The sequence below is a fragment of the Nicotiana tabacum genome, chromosome 22 (assembly GCF_000715075.1).
Source record: "Nicotiana tabacum cultivar K326 chromosome 22, ASM71507v2, whole genome shotgun sequence".
In the NCBI taxonomy this organism is placed as follows: domain Eukaryota; kingdom Viridiplantae; phylum Streptophyta; class Magnoliopsida; order Solanales; family Solanaceae; genus Nicotiana; species Nicotiana tabacum.
Genome location: NC_134101.1, coordinates 155,301,295 through 155,315,574, shown reverse-complemented (window position 1 = coordinate 155,315,574; position 14,280 = coordinate 155,301,295). Strand labels below are relative to the sequence as shown.

General features: G+C 36.0%; 1 protein-coding gene across 1 annotated transcript; it reads right to left on the bottom strand.

Annotated features, from left to right (window-relative positions):
- Nucleotides 1–8,887: 8,887 nt before the first annotated feature.
- LOC142176122 (uncharacterized) lies at nt 8,888–12,511 on the bottom strand. Its single transcript, XM_075243194.1, has 4 exons — nt 11,982–12,511; nt 11,550–11,816; nt 10,574–10,700; nt 8,888–9,931 (listed from the first exon to the last, which is right to left on the bottom strand). Exons 1-4 carry the CDS (start codon nt 12,509–12,511, stop codon nt 8,888–8,890), a joined length of 1,968 nt encoding a protein of 655 aa, XP_075099295.1.
- Nucleotides 12,512–14,280: the final 1,769 nt, after the last annotated feature.

Below are 14,280 nucleotides of genomic sequence, written 5' to 3'. Positions count from 1 at the left end.
ACCGAGCCGTGAAGCGCCTACGTATCCTCTTTGAGGAATCAGGTCAAACGTAGTTCCCAATTCCTCTTTTCCATTTGACTTTCTTTTGTTTTTTTTGTTTTTGTTATCATTTTTCTCTTCTTTTCTTTTCTCTTTTCTTTTTTTTTCATTTTGTTGTTTTTTTTTTCTTTACCTGTCATGCTTGCGTTTTCTAGTCGTTTCTACTGATTCCGTACGAGGGGTACGAAAGAAAAACAATAAGGCTCAAAAGGGGTTAACGAAGGATAAAGTGTTTAGGTAGCAGAACAAAATGCCTTCGTCATTCCAGTCTTCAAAACATGCCAAATGCAAACAACACATTTAAACAAAGATTTGCAGTCTCTTCTGATGGTGCTGGATTTGACAATTATATTCAACATTTGCTTGTTCATTTGTCACTTCTAAAGCAGCGTTGGGCGACACTCTCACTCTTATTATCATGAAAGGTGAATCTGGCTTTAACGGTTTTCTTTATGTTTTACTTGCCCCAGTTCCACATGACTCGAGCTCTGAATAATCTCAAACCGTCCTTATTTTCTTTAAATGTTCTGATCACCTTTCCGGGTTTTTATGATTAACTTTAAAGACTAGGCCCAAACTGTGTGCGCATGTCATGTCACTAGAATCGGCGCTGAACAAAATGACAAAAGGACTAAACAAAGAGATGACTGGAAATAATAAAAGACCGGATTTGCTTTAGACTACCGGTGGAATGGTTTGAATAACAAAACAACCAAAATAAACCAGAATAAAATCCTAAAACAAACTGGACAAAATTTAAACAAACTCCTATGACAAAATGGAAAGATAGGAAGGTTTGACACAGGACAAAATCCAAATTACAACCTTAATAATCCGGACAACAGAAATGACAACAAACCAAATGCTTCTTTCTTGTTAACCAAGGAACGGAGCGTCCTCCCACTTTAGCGAAACTGGCATCTTAGCCACTGAGCTTTGCATCAGTATTGCCAGACCATTTCCAACTTCAATATCATCACCCTTAGTCAACAAGTTCCCAATAGGACTCGAATGCTTCTGTCATCACGCCTGATCCCCGCAAATCGTGCTTTTGGATCTTGTATTTCCGGCTTACCACAAACCAACCATCTTCTTTCTTTGTGATTCAAAACAAAACAGGTTAGAATGGACTCAGTCGGTCCTCATTATTGACAACATATTTTTTTCTTTTTTTTCGATTTTTTTTTCATTCATTTTTTCCTTTTTTTTCATTTTTTTTTTCTCTTTTTCTTTTTCATTCTTTTTGTTTCATTTATTTTTTTTGTTTTTCTTTTTGTTGTGGTCGAATCTTATGGAGATTGCCTACGTATCATGACCCCGCATGAATCAGACCTTGCGTAGTTCGGACCAATAAAAGATAAACAATAATAAACATTTTTTTTCAATTTTCATATTAAAACAAACTGGGTTTCAAAGGTTTGAAGATGACCTACAAACTCGAAAATCAAACAACCCACATATTCTCATCAAAAAGATTTACAAACGGCCAGTTTCTTTCCCCGTTTGACAAATGCAACCAAATGGTTATTTTTGCCAATGTGGCCCCTTCCCAAATTTCACATGAATTTTGAGGCCGGGAGGATTATTTTATGACACTTTACAAACTTGTCCAATCTTTTACGAAAATAACCTTTCGACAACTGAAAGATACTCTAAGGCTATTTCGGCAAGAACGGTTTAAGACACTGCCGAAGCTGGCTCGACTTATTTTTTACTAAAATCCAAACGGTATTCACCTGACCACTGACCTTTTTTTTCTTTTCAAATTACAATAAAAACCTGGTGTTGCAAACACGGCCCTTCAGCGCCTCGGGAACGAAGATTTATAGGGCTGTGTGGGTCAACTAGACCAAAAATCCTAAACATGACCCAAAAGGTGGCTGTTTATGCAAAGTCAGCCTTCCGGCGTCCCTTTCGGGAACATTCGGCTATTTATGACAAAACAACATCACCTGACTTATGTATGACTCTTTTTATCGTTTTTCGAATTAGAAAAGTCAATATTGCAAACACGACCTTTCAACGTCTCGGGGACGAAGATTTTAAGGCTGTGTGGGTCAACTGGACCAAATCTTTAAAAAATGACCCAAAGGTGGCTGTTTATGCAAAGTTAGCCTTCCGGCGTCCCTTTCGGGAACATTCGGCTATGTTTTGACAAAACAGCGTCACCCGACCTCTTTATGACAGAATTAAAATTTTGACATATTAATTTTTTTTATTATTTATTTGTTTTTGGCTTTTTAGCAAAAGGTGGGGTTGGACCCGATGAGGGTTGCCTACGTATCTCACATCCGGTGAGAATCAAACCCGCGTAGTTCGGGCCATTGGAATAAGTAAATGAACTAATATTTTTTTTTTAATTGGAACTGTGAAAGAACTGCTTCAAAAGAAGAAAGGAAGTATATATATTTTTTTTGATTGGTTTCTTTTTTAAAGAAAGACTTGTAAAAATTCCTTTTCTTTTGATTTGAACTTTGAGAATTTCAAAAGTAAAAGGAAGTTTTTTTTCCGAATTTCCATTTGTTTTTTTTTATTCTAAAGAAAAAAGAATATATTTTTTGGAATTTTACTTTTGATAAAAGAAATGCTTCTAAATAGTATTTTTTTGAATTTGAATTTTCTTTTCAATTTTGAAAGAAGAATCAAAATATTTTCGGATTTTTTTTTCTTAAAAAAAACATTTTTATTACTTTTGTTTTATCAACAATGGAAAATAAAGATATTTATATTATTTTTTGCAAGACATATCTTTTTGGAATTTTACTTTGAATTTTCTTGGCAAGACAAATACTCTTTGCAACAAATAAAGATATATATATCTTTTTGGGGAAAAAAAAACTTTTCGGATTTATATATATATATTTGCGACAAATAATGAAAGACTTTTTTTTTCTTTATTTTTTTTTATTTTTTGCATTTTCATAAGCAAATAAATAAAAAAAATATTTTAAAAATAAGACTCTTTTTCATTTTCATTTTCATGGCAAGACAAACTATATATTTTTTCTATTTTTTTTTTTTGAAAAACAAAACAGAACAATGATTTTTTTTTCTTTTCTTAGCTTTTAATAAAATAAACTAATAAGACATTTTTTCATTTTCTTAGAATTTCGGCAGAGTTTTGACAGTATTTGGGCATTTGTTTTCTTTCAAAAATAAACAATCAATTCCCTAACCGCTATTTCTTTTTTTTTCAGTTTCAAAATATTATTCCCGATATTCACAAGTCAGTCAGCACACAAGTCCGAATCAAATAAATGCGCAAGTAGTAGCAAGTAAGATGCATCAGGATGGTCATTTTCATTTTTGGTACACCTGTCCTAGACAGACCCAACCCCTGTGTTGAGCCTCCAAAGTCAGATGCACGTGATGCAAACAAACGTTCCTACTAGGGATCCGGCATGTGTCTTTGTTATACTAGGTTCAGAACCTGGGTGTTTGTTCTAGACCTGGCTTACCCGAGCGGACAGCTCGAGCCGGGGGGGTAGCGTACCGGGAATACAGAAGCTTCACCGGCTTAGCAACTTGTCCAAACCTCGTTCTAAATTGGGACTTGACACTATACAGAAAAGAAGTCGTACGAAGTACACCCTTCTTCATGATTCAGAAGACTCAGAGAGAAGATGGGTTTCGGCACAGTTTATATACAGTTCACAAAATATCAAAGCGGTAAAAGCAATTAGTTAGCACATTAAGCACAGATCATGTAACAAAATCAGATAAAGCTGAACATAACAATTTATTCTAAGCTCGATTTCTAACCCTGAACCAGTGGTTCTGGATTGCATGTCCCTAGCAGAGTCGCCAGAGCTGTCACACCTCCTTTTACCGCACCCGAGAGGGTACAAGGGAGTTTTTCCAATTAAAGGACAATCGAAAGGGGATTTATTTGTTTATTTCAGAGTCGCCACTTGGGAGATTTAGGGTGTCCCAAGTCACCAATTTTAATCCCGAATCGAGGAAAAGAATGACTCCATATTACAGTCTGCGTACCAGAAATCCGGATAAGGAATTCTGTTAACCCGGGAGAAGGTGTTAGGCATTCCCGAGTTCCGTGGTTCTAGCACAGTCGCTCAACTGTTATATTCGGCTTGATTATCTGATTTTATACAAATATGAACTTATGTGCAAATTTTATCTTTTAACCGCTTTATTATTATTGTTTTTAAAAGAAATGTGAACACCACTTAATACACGTCTTTGGACTGCGTCAAATGAAATGCACCCACAATCCGGAACACATTTTATTTGATGTTTTGGGATTTGGATACGGGCCGCATGAAATGTACACCCAGGCTTAAGAAAGTAAAATATTAAACACGCGCCTAAAGAGACTATCGCGTTATTATTTTGGGAAGACCGTGAAATTCGCTAAACGGTCCTTCCGAATTCTAATTAAACCATACATTTTATGAGGGCCCCGCAATCTATACGTTTTATTTGGCGAGACTCGTCTCATTTTTATTTTAAAGGATAAACCTACAATGACTATATTTTCTATTAAGTTCGTCTCTAAAATAAAAGAAAATCTCTTAATTATTTACATGCTGAAAAACGTAACTTATTAGTTATTAGTTTACTGCTAATGCGAAGGGAAAATTGCAATCGAGTTTGTACAAAGAAAAACTGCTTTCATTTTATATTCTGTTATTCAATAATACTAGAACATGAGATTGACCATAATATCAATACAGATTAATTATTCTTCGATTTACTTAAAGTAACATTATTAGATGAAGAAAGTATACATATGCAACCTCATTATTCATTAATCATTCAACTACATCTTTATATGAAGAAAGAAAAATTATATTCAACCACAAATCTAAACAGGAGGAATTCAACAGGAACAAAGCCTGATTAATATTTCATTTTTGCTTCAAGCCGAGATTGTACAAATGTGTACCTGGAAACAGCAGTACAAGAACAAAAGAAGTAGGAGTCAGCAGCAGTAATAACACGGCAACAGCAAGTTCAGCAACACCGCAAAACCAGTAACAACCAGTAGAATAACCCAGCAACGGATTGAAAAATCAGCAATGCCAAAGTGCAATCACAATCAAAGCAGAGAAGAGAAAAGATACGAGATGCAGTAGTTTCTGACTTTTGAATAACACTCGAAGAAAAGCAAACAGAATTGTTCGAGTGAAAGTTCAAATTGTCTTTCTCTTTTACTCTCAAAAACTCTCTCAAGTATAAAAGTATGTCAACTCTCAAGTGTAAAAAAATCTGTCAACTCTCCAAGTCTCTCTTAATGTTTAAGTTCTCTAAACTCTCTTTTCAGTCAATGTTTTCTTCTTTTTCTCCTTTTTTCTAAAATGCCAAGAATGACTCTATATATATAGCAAGACAAGTCTTCAATTCCCAACCCCAAATTATTCCCCCAATGGCATGCTTTGTCCCACTACTTAATGTTTTCTTTATTTTAAGCTTTGTCCCCCATGCCTACATTAAATAAATATCACATTCCCAACCCATTACAATATGTCCCCCATGCCTACATTAAACAAGTACAAGATTCCTCCCATTATGTTTTGTCTTGTCCCCCATTATATTAAACAAGTACATCAAAAACCTCACCCTATTATATTTTGTCCCCCATGCTTAACATAAAGAATCAAAATAATGTTCAATTACCAAACTACCCCTCCGACCTTATTGCAATTACAAATCTACCCCCGAATGCAATGCAATTTACCAAATTACCCCCATCAGCTCTAAACACTCAATTAATCATAACTTGACCAAAATATAATCAAGATGACCAATTTTTCAACAATCTTCAACAACAATTATATGAACACGATGAACAACACAACTCAAAATTAATGGAATGAATTAACCATATCGGGAACCAATCCTAGTTAATTTAGACCATGAATGTATGAGCAAAGATACAACAATACAAACAACAATATGCATGATTCAAGTTAAATCAACAAATCACCAACAAACATAAACTCACATTAAATCACTGAATTTAAGCATGAACTTCAAACAAAGATGAACATGAATTAAATCTGTTTTTAAGCAACAAACATGACGGATTCACATGACTCAAACAACATCAATAATTTCTGGAAAATACATAACACATGAAACAAATTGAAGAAGTAATTAATTAAATTTCAATTTGAATCTAACAAACATTACACTAACAAATATTTATCTAAACAATAATACAAACATGAAATAAACATGAAAAACAACTAACTAACTTCCATTTGAAATCTGAAAATTAATTTAACAAAACATATGAACAAAGTAAAAATTAATTCAAACGATAAACAAAATAAACATTTGTTGATTTTAGATTCGAAAATATCAAAACAAAATACGGACAAAATAAAACTCAAAAATCTACTAACCGGACTGACATGAAATATGTATGGACTGACTCGACGAACCTCGACCAAAGCTCGACCACACGACGATGAACGAACTTAAGAAGCTATATCTGCAGTTGACAACTGAATCCACGCCGAAGCTATATCGGCAGTTGGCGCGACAGAAGTGAAGCAGCAAAGGCAGCTGGTCGACGACGTCCATGGCGGAACGGGCAGTAGTCATGAGGGCTAGTGGTCGACGCCGCATCAATGGAGGTTCGTTCAGTTGTTCGCGCGAAGACGAAGCAGTCTCGACCAAACGAAGCAGTCTCGACATGAAATATCTAAACATTTGCTCAAGCTGAAGAAGATGAAGTGAAAGCAGAAGCGCGGCAGCAACCAACGGCGAAGAACACCGCAGCAGCAGCCCGCTGCGCGTTTGGAACGGGAAGACGAAGCAGTAGCTGCTGAAACAGTGGCGTTTGCCGGAGCAGTAGCAGCGATGAGCTCCGATGAAGCTGGAACAAGGTCGGGGGCAGCTGGGTCTGTTTGGACGTGATGGTGGTTGACGACGACGACGCAGCAGTGGCGACCATGGACGTCGAGCTCAAGCTTGAGCTCGGCGAAGACGCAGCAGTCGCGGGGTTTACTTGGATGCGAGGGAGGTGGAGCTTGTGTGTGGTTGATGTGTGTGCGTGTGTTGTCGATAGGGAGGCAGCCATGGGAGCTGCTCGTATGGAAGGGGAGGTAGCCATGGATGGCTTGGGGTGTTTGGTATTTTGGAGAAGAAGAAGCCAAAAATGGGGGCGGATGGTTTAGGTCTTTTTTTTAGGGTTTTTTGTTCTTTTTGTTTTTTCTTTTGTTTTGTGTCTTTGAAATGCAAGATAGGGGTATTGGGTTATGGATTGGGTTAATGGGGCGGACCGGGTCGACCCATGTGGAGATGGACTGGGTCATGGAGAAGGTTGGACAATTATTTGGGCCTATGGTTTGAAAATTGAAGAAGTGGCTCAATCCGATTTTTCTTTGTATTTTTTGTTCTCTTTTCTTCTTTTATTTTCTAAAACTAAATTATAAAAATACTTAAATTATTATTAAGAACTAAATTAAGTTATAAAAGTGCAAATTAACTACCAATAACAATTAACGCACAATTAAGTAATAATTAGGCATAAAATTGTTCATTTGGACATTAAATGCTAAAAATGCAAAAGCTGCCTATTTTTGTAATTTTTAATTTTTGTAAAACTAATTTAATTACTAACAATTATAGAATTAAATCCTACATGCAAATGCGACATATTTTTGTATTTTTTATTAATTTAGCAAATAAACAAACACAGACAAATACAAATAATTATCCAAAAATGTCACAAAAATACTCAAAATTGCACACCAAGGAAAATCATTTGATTTCGAATTTTTTGGGAGTAATTCTCATATAGGGTAAAAATCACGTGCTTACAGTAAGCCTAACACATAGTCGTGTACTCACAACTGTTATTATACAAGCAAATGAATTAAACAGCATGAACGTGATACAGATGATATTTTCCTACTAAAAGGAAAAGCTCGGAACAGCAATTCATTCAATCAGCAGTACAATCAAAAGAAAGCGAAACATACCTTTGAAATTGAAATTAAATCGAGCTCGGAATACTGGAACAGGACAGCAGCGTCTTCGACACTTCGTTTGCCCGGAATTTTTGAGGAGTGAGGAATCGAATCGAGCTGGAAATCGCCGCCTATAACCCTAAATTAATTTGATGCAGAAAATCAGAAATTAAAAAATTTATGTGTCTGAACTCTGAACTTAAAAAGTTCAAAACTTAAAAATATAAAAACTCAGAAAAAACCTCAGAGAGTAGTTGAGTACTGGGATGAGAATGAGATGAGATGAGACTTACAAAACTTACAAAAGTAGTGAAGTTCACCGGTGAAGATGAGATGAGACTCGAGCTTGACAGTCGAATGGTCGTAACTCGTAAGTCGTAACTCGTAGACTAATATCCTAATTCCTATTTCCTAAGCAGTCAATTCTCGTCTAGACTCGCAGTCGATTCTCGTCTTCTTCTTCTCGATGATATCCTTCCTAAAAAGTAAGCCCTAATGGCTAATGCCCTACTTTGATGAGAAATGAGAATGACTAATTTGATTCTCGACTTGGGTCTTGGCCTCTTAGGTATTAACTGACTTGGGCTTGGGAGTTGGGGGAGTTGGGCCTGGGTGGGACGCCGGGACCGCGGGACGGTATGGGTAATGGGACTATGGGGCATGGGCTATTAAATAGGTAATTGGGCTTAGAACTTAGATATAGTCATATATATTATATAGGTTCACCAAATTTTCGATATTTCGATTTACCGAAATTGTAAAATTATAATACCGAAAACCGAACCGAAATACTGAAATACCAAAAATCTAGTACCGAATTAGACCGAAATACCGAAAAAACCGAAACCGAAATACTAAATTAATTTGGTTCGGTTCGGAATTCGGTTTTTCGGATTTTATGCCCACCCCTACATTTTGGTACATTCTACCTTTACATGTGCACAACACTGTTTAAACTTTAAGGTCCTTGCAGGCGAAGATCTCACATACCTCATAATTTTTCTAACACGTGTCACAGAAGCATCAAGTTCTTTCAAACCATCTTGCACAATTAGATTTAGTATATGAGTCATGCATCTCACATGAAGATGTTTACCACTCATCATATTAGTTTTCCACATATCTAACTGTTTAGACAATTCTTTGGCAGTGACATCATTTGAAGAAGCATTGTCCACAGTAATAGTGAAAACCTTGTCTAATTTCCATTCAAGCAAACAATCCCTAATAGCTTTAGCCATCTCTTCACCCTTATGACTAGTGATAGGGCAAAAATTAAGTATTCTTTTATGCAACTTCCAATCCCTATCAATGAAGTGGGTTGTCAAACACATATAATTTATTCTTTGTAATGAAGTCCAAGTGTCTGTTGTTAGGCAAATTTTTGGTTGTGCTTCTCTAAAAGAACTTCTTAGATTTTGCTTCAATTCACCGTAAACTTCATAACAATTCCTTGTTATTGTTCTACGAGAAGGAAGACGAAATAGTGGTTGAGTTTTTCTCATAAACTTCATAAAGCCTTCATTTTCTACAAAGCTAAATGGTAGTTCATCAGTAACTATCATCTCAATTAAGGCCCTCCTAACCACTTTTTGATCAAATTTCCAAATTGATCCTTCATCATTTTGGCAAGATTGAAAATTTATCTTTGTTTGACTATTATCTTCTGCAATTTTAAGTGGGTATTCTTTGAATCTAAGCAAATGATTCTTCAATCCTGTTGTTCCATTCTTAGATGAATTAGCAGCATAAGCTTGTTTACAATATCGACACCGTGCTTTCCCAACCCCATTAACCTCAAATTTATCAAAATGGTTCCAAACGTCAGACCTAGGTTGCATTGCTTTCCTTTTCTTGGAATCTTGAGTATCAATGGTGTTGGTGTTACTATCTACCGTAATAGGTAAACTTTCACTAGAACCAACATCACTTACTTTACTTGTATCTTCCATCTATACAAAATTAAACAAATATAAACATAAATTAAAAATCAACGAATAACTACCTTGCTATTAGTAATGCTGAGAGAATGTAAATATGAGAGTGCACTTTTAGATTTTAGTTATTTCAAACTAGCTATAAGTAGCTTAAACTACCATGTTTCTGCTATAACGAATTAACAATATCTTTCCAACAGATGCAGCAGCAGTCTAATGTAACTGCAGCTAAGCTAAAGCTAAAAAGGCTAAAGAAGCCATTAACAATATCCTTTTCTAGCCATCTATAAATAAATAAAAAACCATGGCCATTACTACTCAAGTGACAAGTCCACACTCCACAATTATTTAAATCTTTCCAAACCAGCAACCATAAGAATGTCACAACAAAGAAGACTAACAAAGAATTCACTCAACTGTCATCATCCTAAAGTGTCTATCACAAGAAAAATGCAAGGAAAGTTCTAAAAATCAAACCTAAACAAAGTAATCATATGGTAAGCCTAACACATAGTCGTGTACTCACAACTGTTATTATACAAGCAAATGAATTAAACAGCATGAACGTAATACAGATGATATTTTCCTACTAAAGGGAAAAGCTCGGAACAGCAGTTCATTCAATCAGCAGTACAACCAAAAGAAAGCGAAACATACCTTTGAAATTGAAATTGAATCGAGCTCGGAATACTGGAACAGGACAGCAGCGTCTTCGACACTTCGTTTGCTCGGAATTTGTGAGGAGTGAGGAATCGAATCGAGCTGGAAATCGACGCCTATAACCCTAAATTAGTTTGATGCAGAAAATCAGAAATTAAAAAATTTATGTGTCTGAACTCTGAACTCAAAAAGTTCAAAACTTAAAAATATAAAAACTCAGAAAAAACCTCAGAGAGTAGTCGAGTACTGGGATGAGAATGAGATGAGATGAGACTTACCAAACTTACAAAAGTAGTGAAGTTAACCGGTGAAGATGAGATGAGACTCGAGCTCGACTGTCGAAAGGTCGTAACTCGTAAGTCGTAACTCGTAGACTGATATCCTAATTCCTATTTCCTAAGCAGTCGATTCTCGTCTAGACTCGCAGTCGATTCTCGTCTTCTTTTCTCGATGATACCCTTCCTAAGCAGTAAGCCCTAATGGCTAATGCCCTACTTTGATGAGAAATGAGAATGCCTAATTTGATTCTCGACTTGGGTCTTGGCCTCTTGGGTATTAACTGACTTGGGCTTGGGAGTTGGGGGAGTTGGGCCTGGGTGGGACGCCGGGACCGCGGGACGGTATGGGTAATGGGACTTTGGGGCATGGGCTATTAAATAGGTAATTGGGCTTAGAACTTAGATATAGTCATATATATTATATAGGTTCACCATATTTTCGGTATTTCGATTTACCGAAATTGTAAAATTATAATACCGAAAATCGAACCGAAATACCAAAATATCGAAATCTAGTACCGAATTAGACCGAAATACCGAAAAAATCGAAACTGAAATACCAAATTAATTTGGTTCGGTTCGGAATTCGGTTTTTCGAATTTTATGCCCACCCCTACGTTTTGGTACATTCTACCTTTACATGTGCACAACACTGTTTAAACTTTAAGGTCCTTGCAGGCGAAGATCTCACATACCTCATAATTTTTCTAACACGTGTCACAAAAGCATCAAGTTCTTTCAAACCATCTTGCACAATTAGATTTAGTATATGAGCCATGCATCTCACATGAAGATGTTTATTACTCATCATATTAGTTTTCCACATATCTAACTGTTTAGACAATTCTTTGACAGTGACATCATTTGAAGAAGCATTGTCCACAGTAATAGTGAAAACCTTGTCTAATTTCCATTCAAGCAAATAATCCCTAATAGCTTTAGCCATCTTTTCACCCTTATGACTAGTGATAGGGCAAAAATTAAGTATTCTTTTATGCAACTTCCAATCCCTATCAATGAAGTGGGTTGTCAAACACATATAATTTATTTTTTGTAATGAAGTCCAAGTGTCTGTTGTTAGGCAAATTTTTGGTTGTGCTTCTCTAAAAGAACTTCTTAGATTTTGCCTCAATTCACCGTAAACTTCATAACAATTCCTTGTTATTGTTCTACGAGAAGGAAGACGAAATAATGGTTGAGTTTTTCTCATAAACTTCATAAAGCCTTCATTTTCTACAAAGCTAAATGGTAGTTCATCAGTAACTATCATCTCAATTAAGGCCCTCCTAACCACTTTTTGATCATATTTCCAAATTGATCCTTCATCATTTTGGCAAGATTGAAAATTTATCTTTGTTTGACTATTATCTTCTGCAATTTTAAGTGGGTATTCTTTGCATCTAAGCAAATGATTCTTCAATCCTGTTGTTCCATTCTTAGATGAATTAGCAGCATAAGCTTGTTTACAATATCGACACCGTGCTTTCCCAACCCCATTAACCTCAAATTTATCAAAATGGTTCCAAACGTCAGACCTAGGCTGCATTGCTTTCCTTTTCTTGGAATCTTGAGTATCAATGGTGTTGGTGTTACTATCTACCGTAATAGGTAAACTTTCACTAGAACCAACATCACTTACTTTACTTGTATCTTCCATCTATACAAAATTAAACAAATATAAACATAAATTAAAAATCAACGAATAACTACCTTGCTATTAGTAATGCTGAGAAAATGTAAATATGAGAGTGCACTTTTAGATTTTAGTTATTTCAAACTAGCTATAAGTAGCTTAAACTACCATGTTTCTGCTATAACGAATTAACAATATCTTTCCAACAGATGCAGCAGCAGTCTAATGTAACTGCAGCTAAGCAAAAGCTAAAAAGGCTAAAGAAGCCATTAACAATATCCTTTTCTAGCCATCTATAAATAAATAAAAAACCATGGCCATTACTACTCAAGTGACAAGTCCACACTCCACAATTATTTAAATCTTTCCAAACCAGCAACCATAAGAATGTCACAACAAAGAAGACTAACAGTGAATTCACTCAACTGTCATCATCCTAAAGTGTCTATCACAAGAAAAATGCAAGGAAAGTTCTAAAAATCAGACCTAAACAAAGTAATCATATGGTAAGCCTAACACATAGTCGTGTACTCACAACTGTTATTATACAAGCAAATGAATTAAACAGCATGAACGTGATACAGATGATATTTTCCTACTAAAGGGAAAAGCTCGGAACAGCAGATCATTCAATCAGCAGTACAACCAAAAGAAAGCGAAACATACCTTTGAAATTGAAATTGAATCGAGCTCGGATTACTAGAACAGGACAGCAGCGTCTTCGACACTTCGTTTGCCCGGAATTTGTGAGGAGTGAGGAATCGAATCGAGCTGGAAATCGCCGCCTATAACCCTAAATTAGTTTGATGCAGAAAATCAGAAATTAAAAAATTTATGCGTCTGAACTCTGAACTCAAAAAGTTCAAAACTTAAAAATATAAAAACTCAGAAAAAACCTCAGAGAGTAGTCGAGTACTGGGATGAGAATGAGATGAGATGAGACTTACAAAACTTACAAAAGTAGTGAAGTTAACTGGTGAAGATGAGATGAGACTCGAGCTCGACTGTCGAATGATCGTAACTCGTAAGTCGTAACTCGTAGACTGATATCCTAATTCCTATTTCCTAAGTAGTCGATTCTCGTCTAGACTCGCAGACTGATATCCTAGACTCGCAGTTGATTCTCGTCTTCTTCTTCTCGATGATATCCTTCCTAAGCAGTAAGCCCTAATGGCTAATGCCCTACTTTGATGAGAAATGAGAATGACTAATTTGATTCTCGACTTGGGTCTTGGCCTCTTAGGTATTAACTGACTTGGGCTTGGGAGTTGGGGGAGGTCGGCCTGGGTGGGACGCTGGGACCGCGGGACGGTATGGGTAATGGGACTATGGGGCATGGGCTATTAAATAGGTAATTGGGCTTAGAACTTAGATATAGTCATATATATTATATAGGTTCACCAAATTTTCGGTATTTCGGTTTACCAAAATTGTAAAATTATAATACCAAAAACCGAACTGAAATACCAAAATACCGAAAATCCAGTACCTAATTAGACCAAAATACTGAAAAAAACGAAACCGAAATACCAAATTAATTTGGTTCGGTTCGGAATTCGGTTTTTCAGATTTTATGCCCACCCCTAGTTCTATGTGTATGTGTATTGATTATCGCCAGTTGAACAAAGTGACAGTCAAGAACCTGCTATCCTTTGCCTCGTATTGATGATCGGTTGTCACGACCCGGATTTTTCACCCTCGAGAGTCGTGATGGCGCCTACTAACGTGATCTAGGCAAGCCAATCCTTTAACTACTTACTTCATTGTCCAATTATTTCTTTTTAACAAATATA

Excerpts from the sequence above, each read along its gene's own strand:
- LOC142176122 (XM_075243194.1), bottom strand. The coding sequence starts at position 12,511 with ATGGAAGATACAAGTAAAGTAAGTGATGTTGGTTCTAGTGAAAGTTTA. Across the intron at positions 10,701-11,549 it reads CGTGTTAGAAAAATTATGAG|GGTTATAGGCGTCGATTTCC; the intron begins GTATGTGAGATC and ends AAACTAATTTAG. Across the intron at positions 9,932-10,573 it reads ATTCAATTTCAATTTCAAAG|ATGGAAGATACAAGTAAAGT; the intron begins GTATGTTTCGCT and ends AATTTTGTATAG.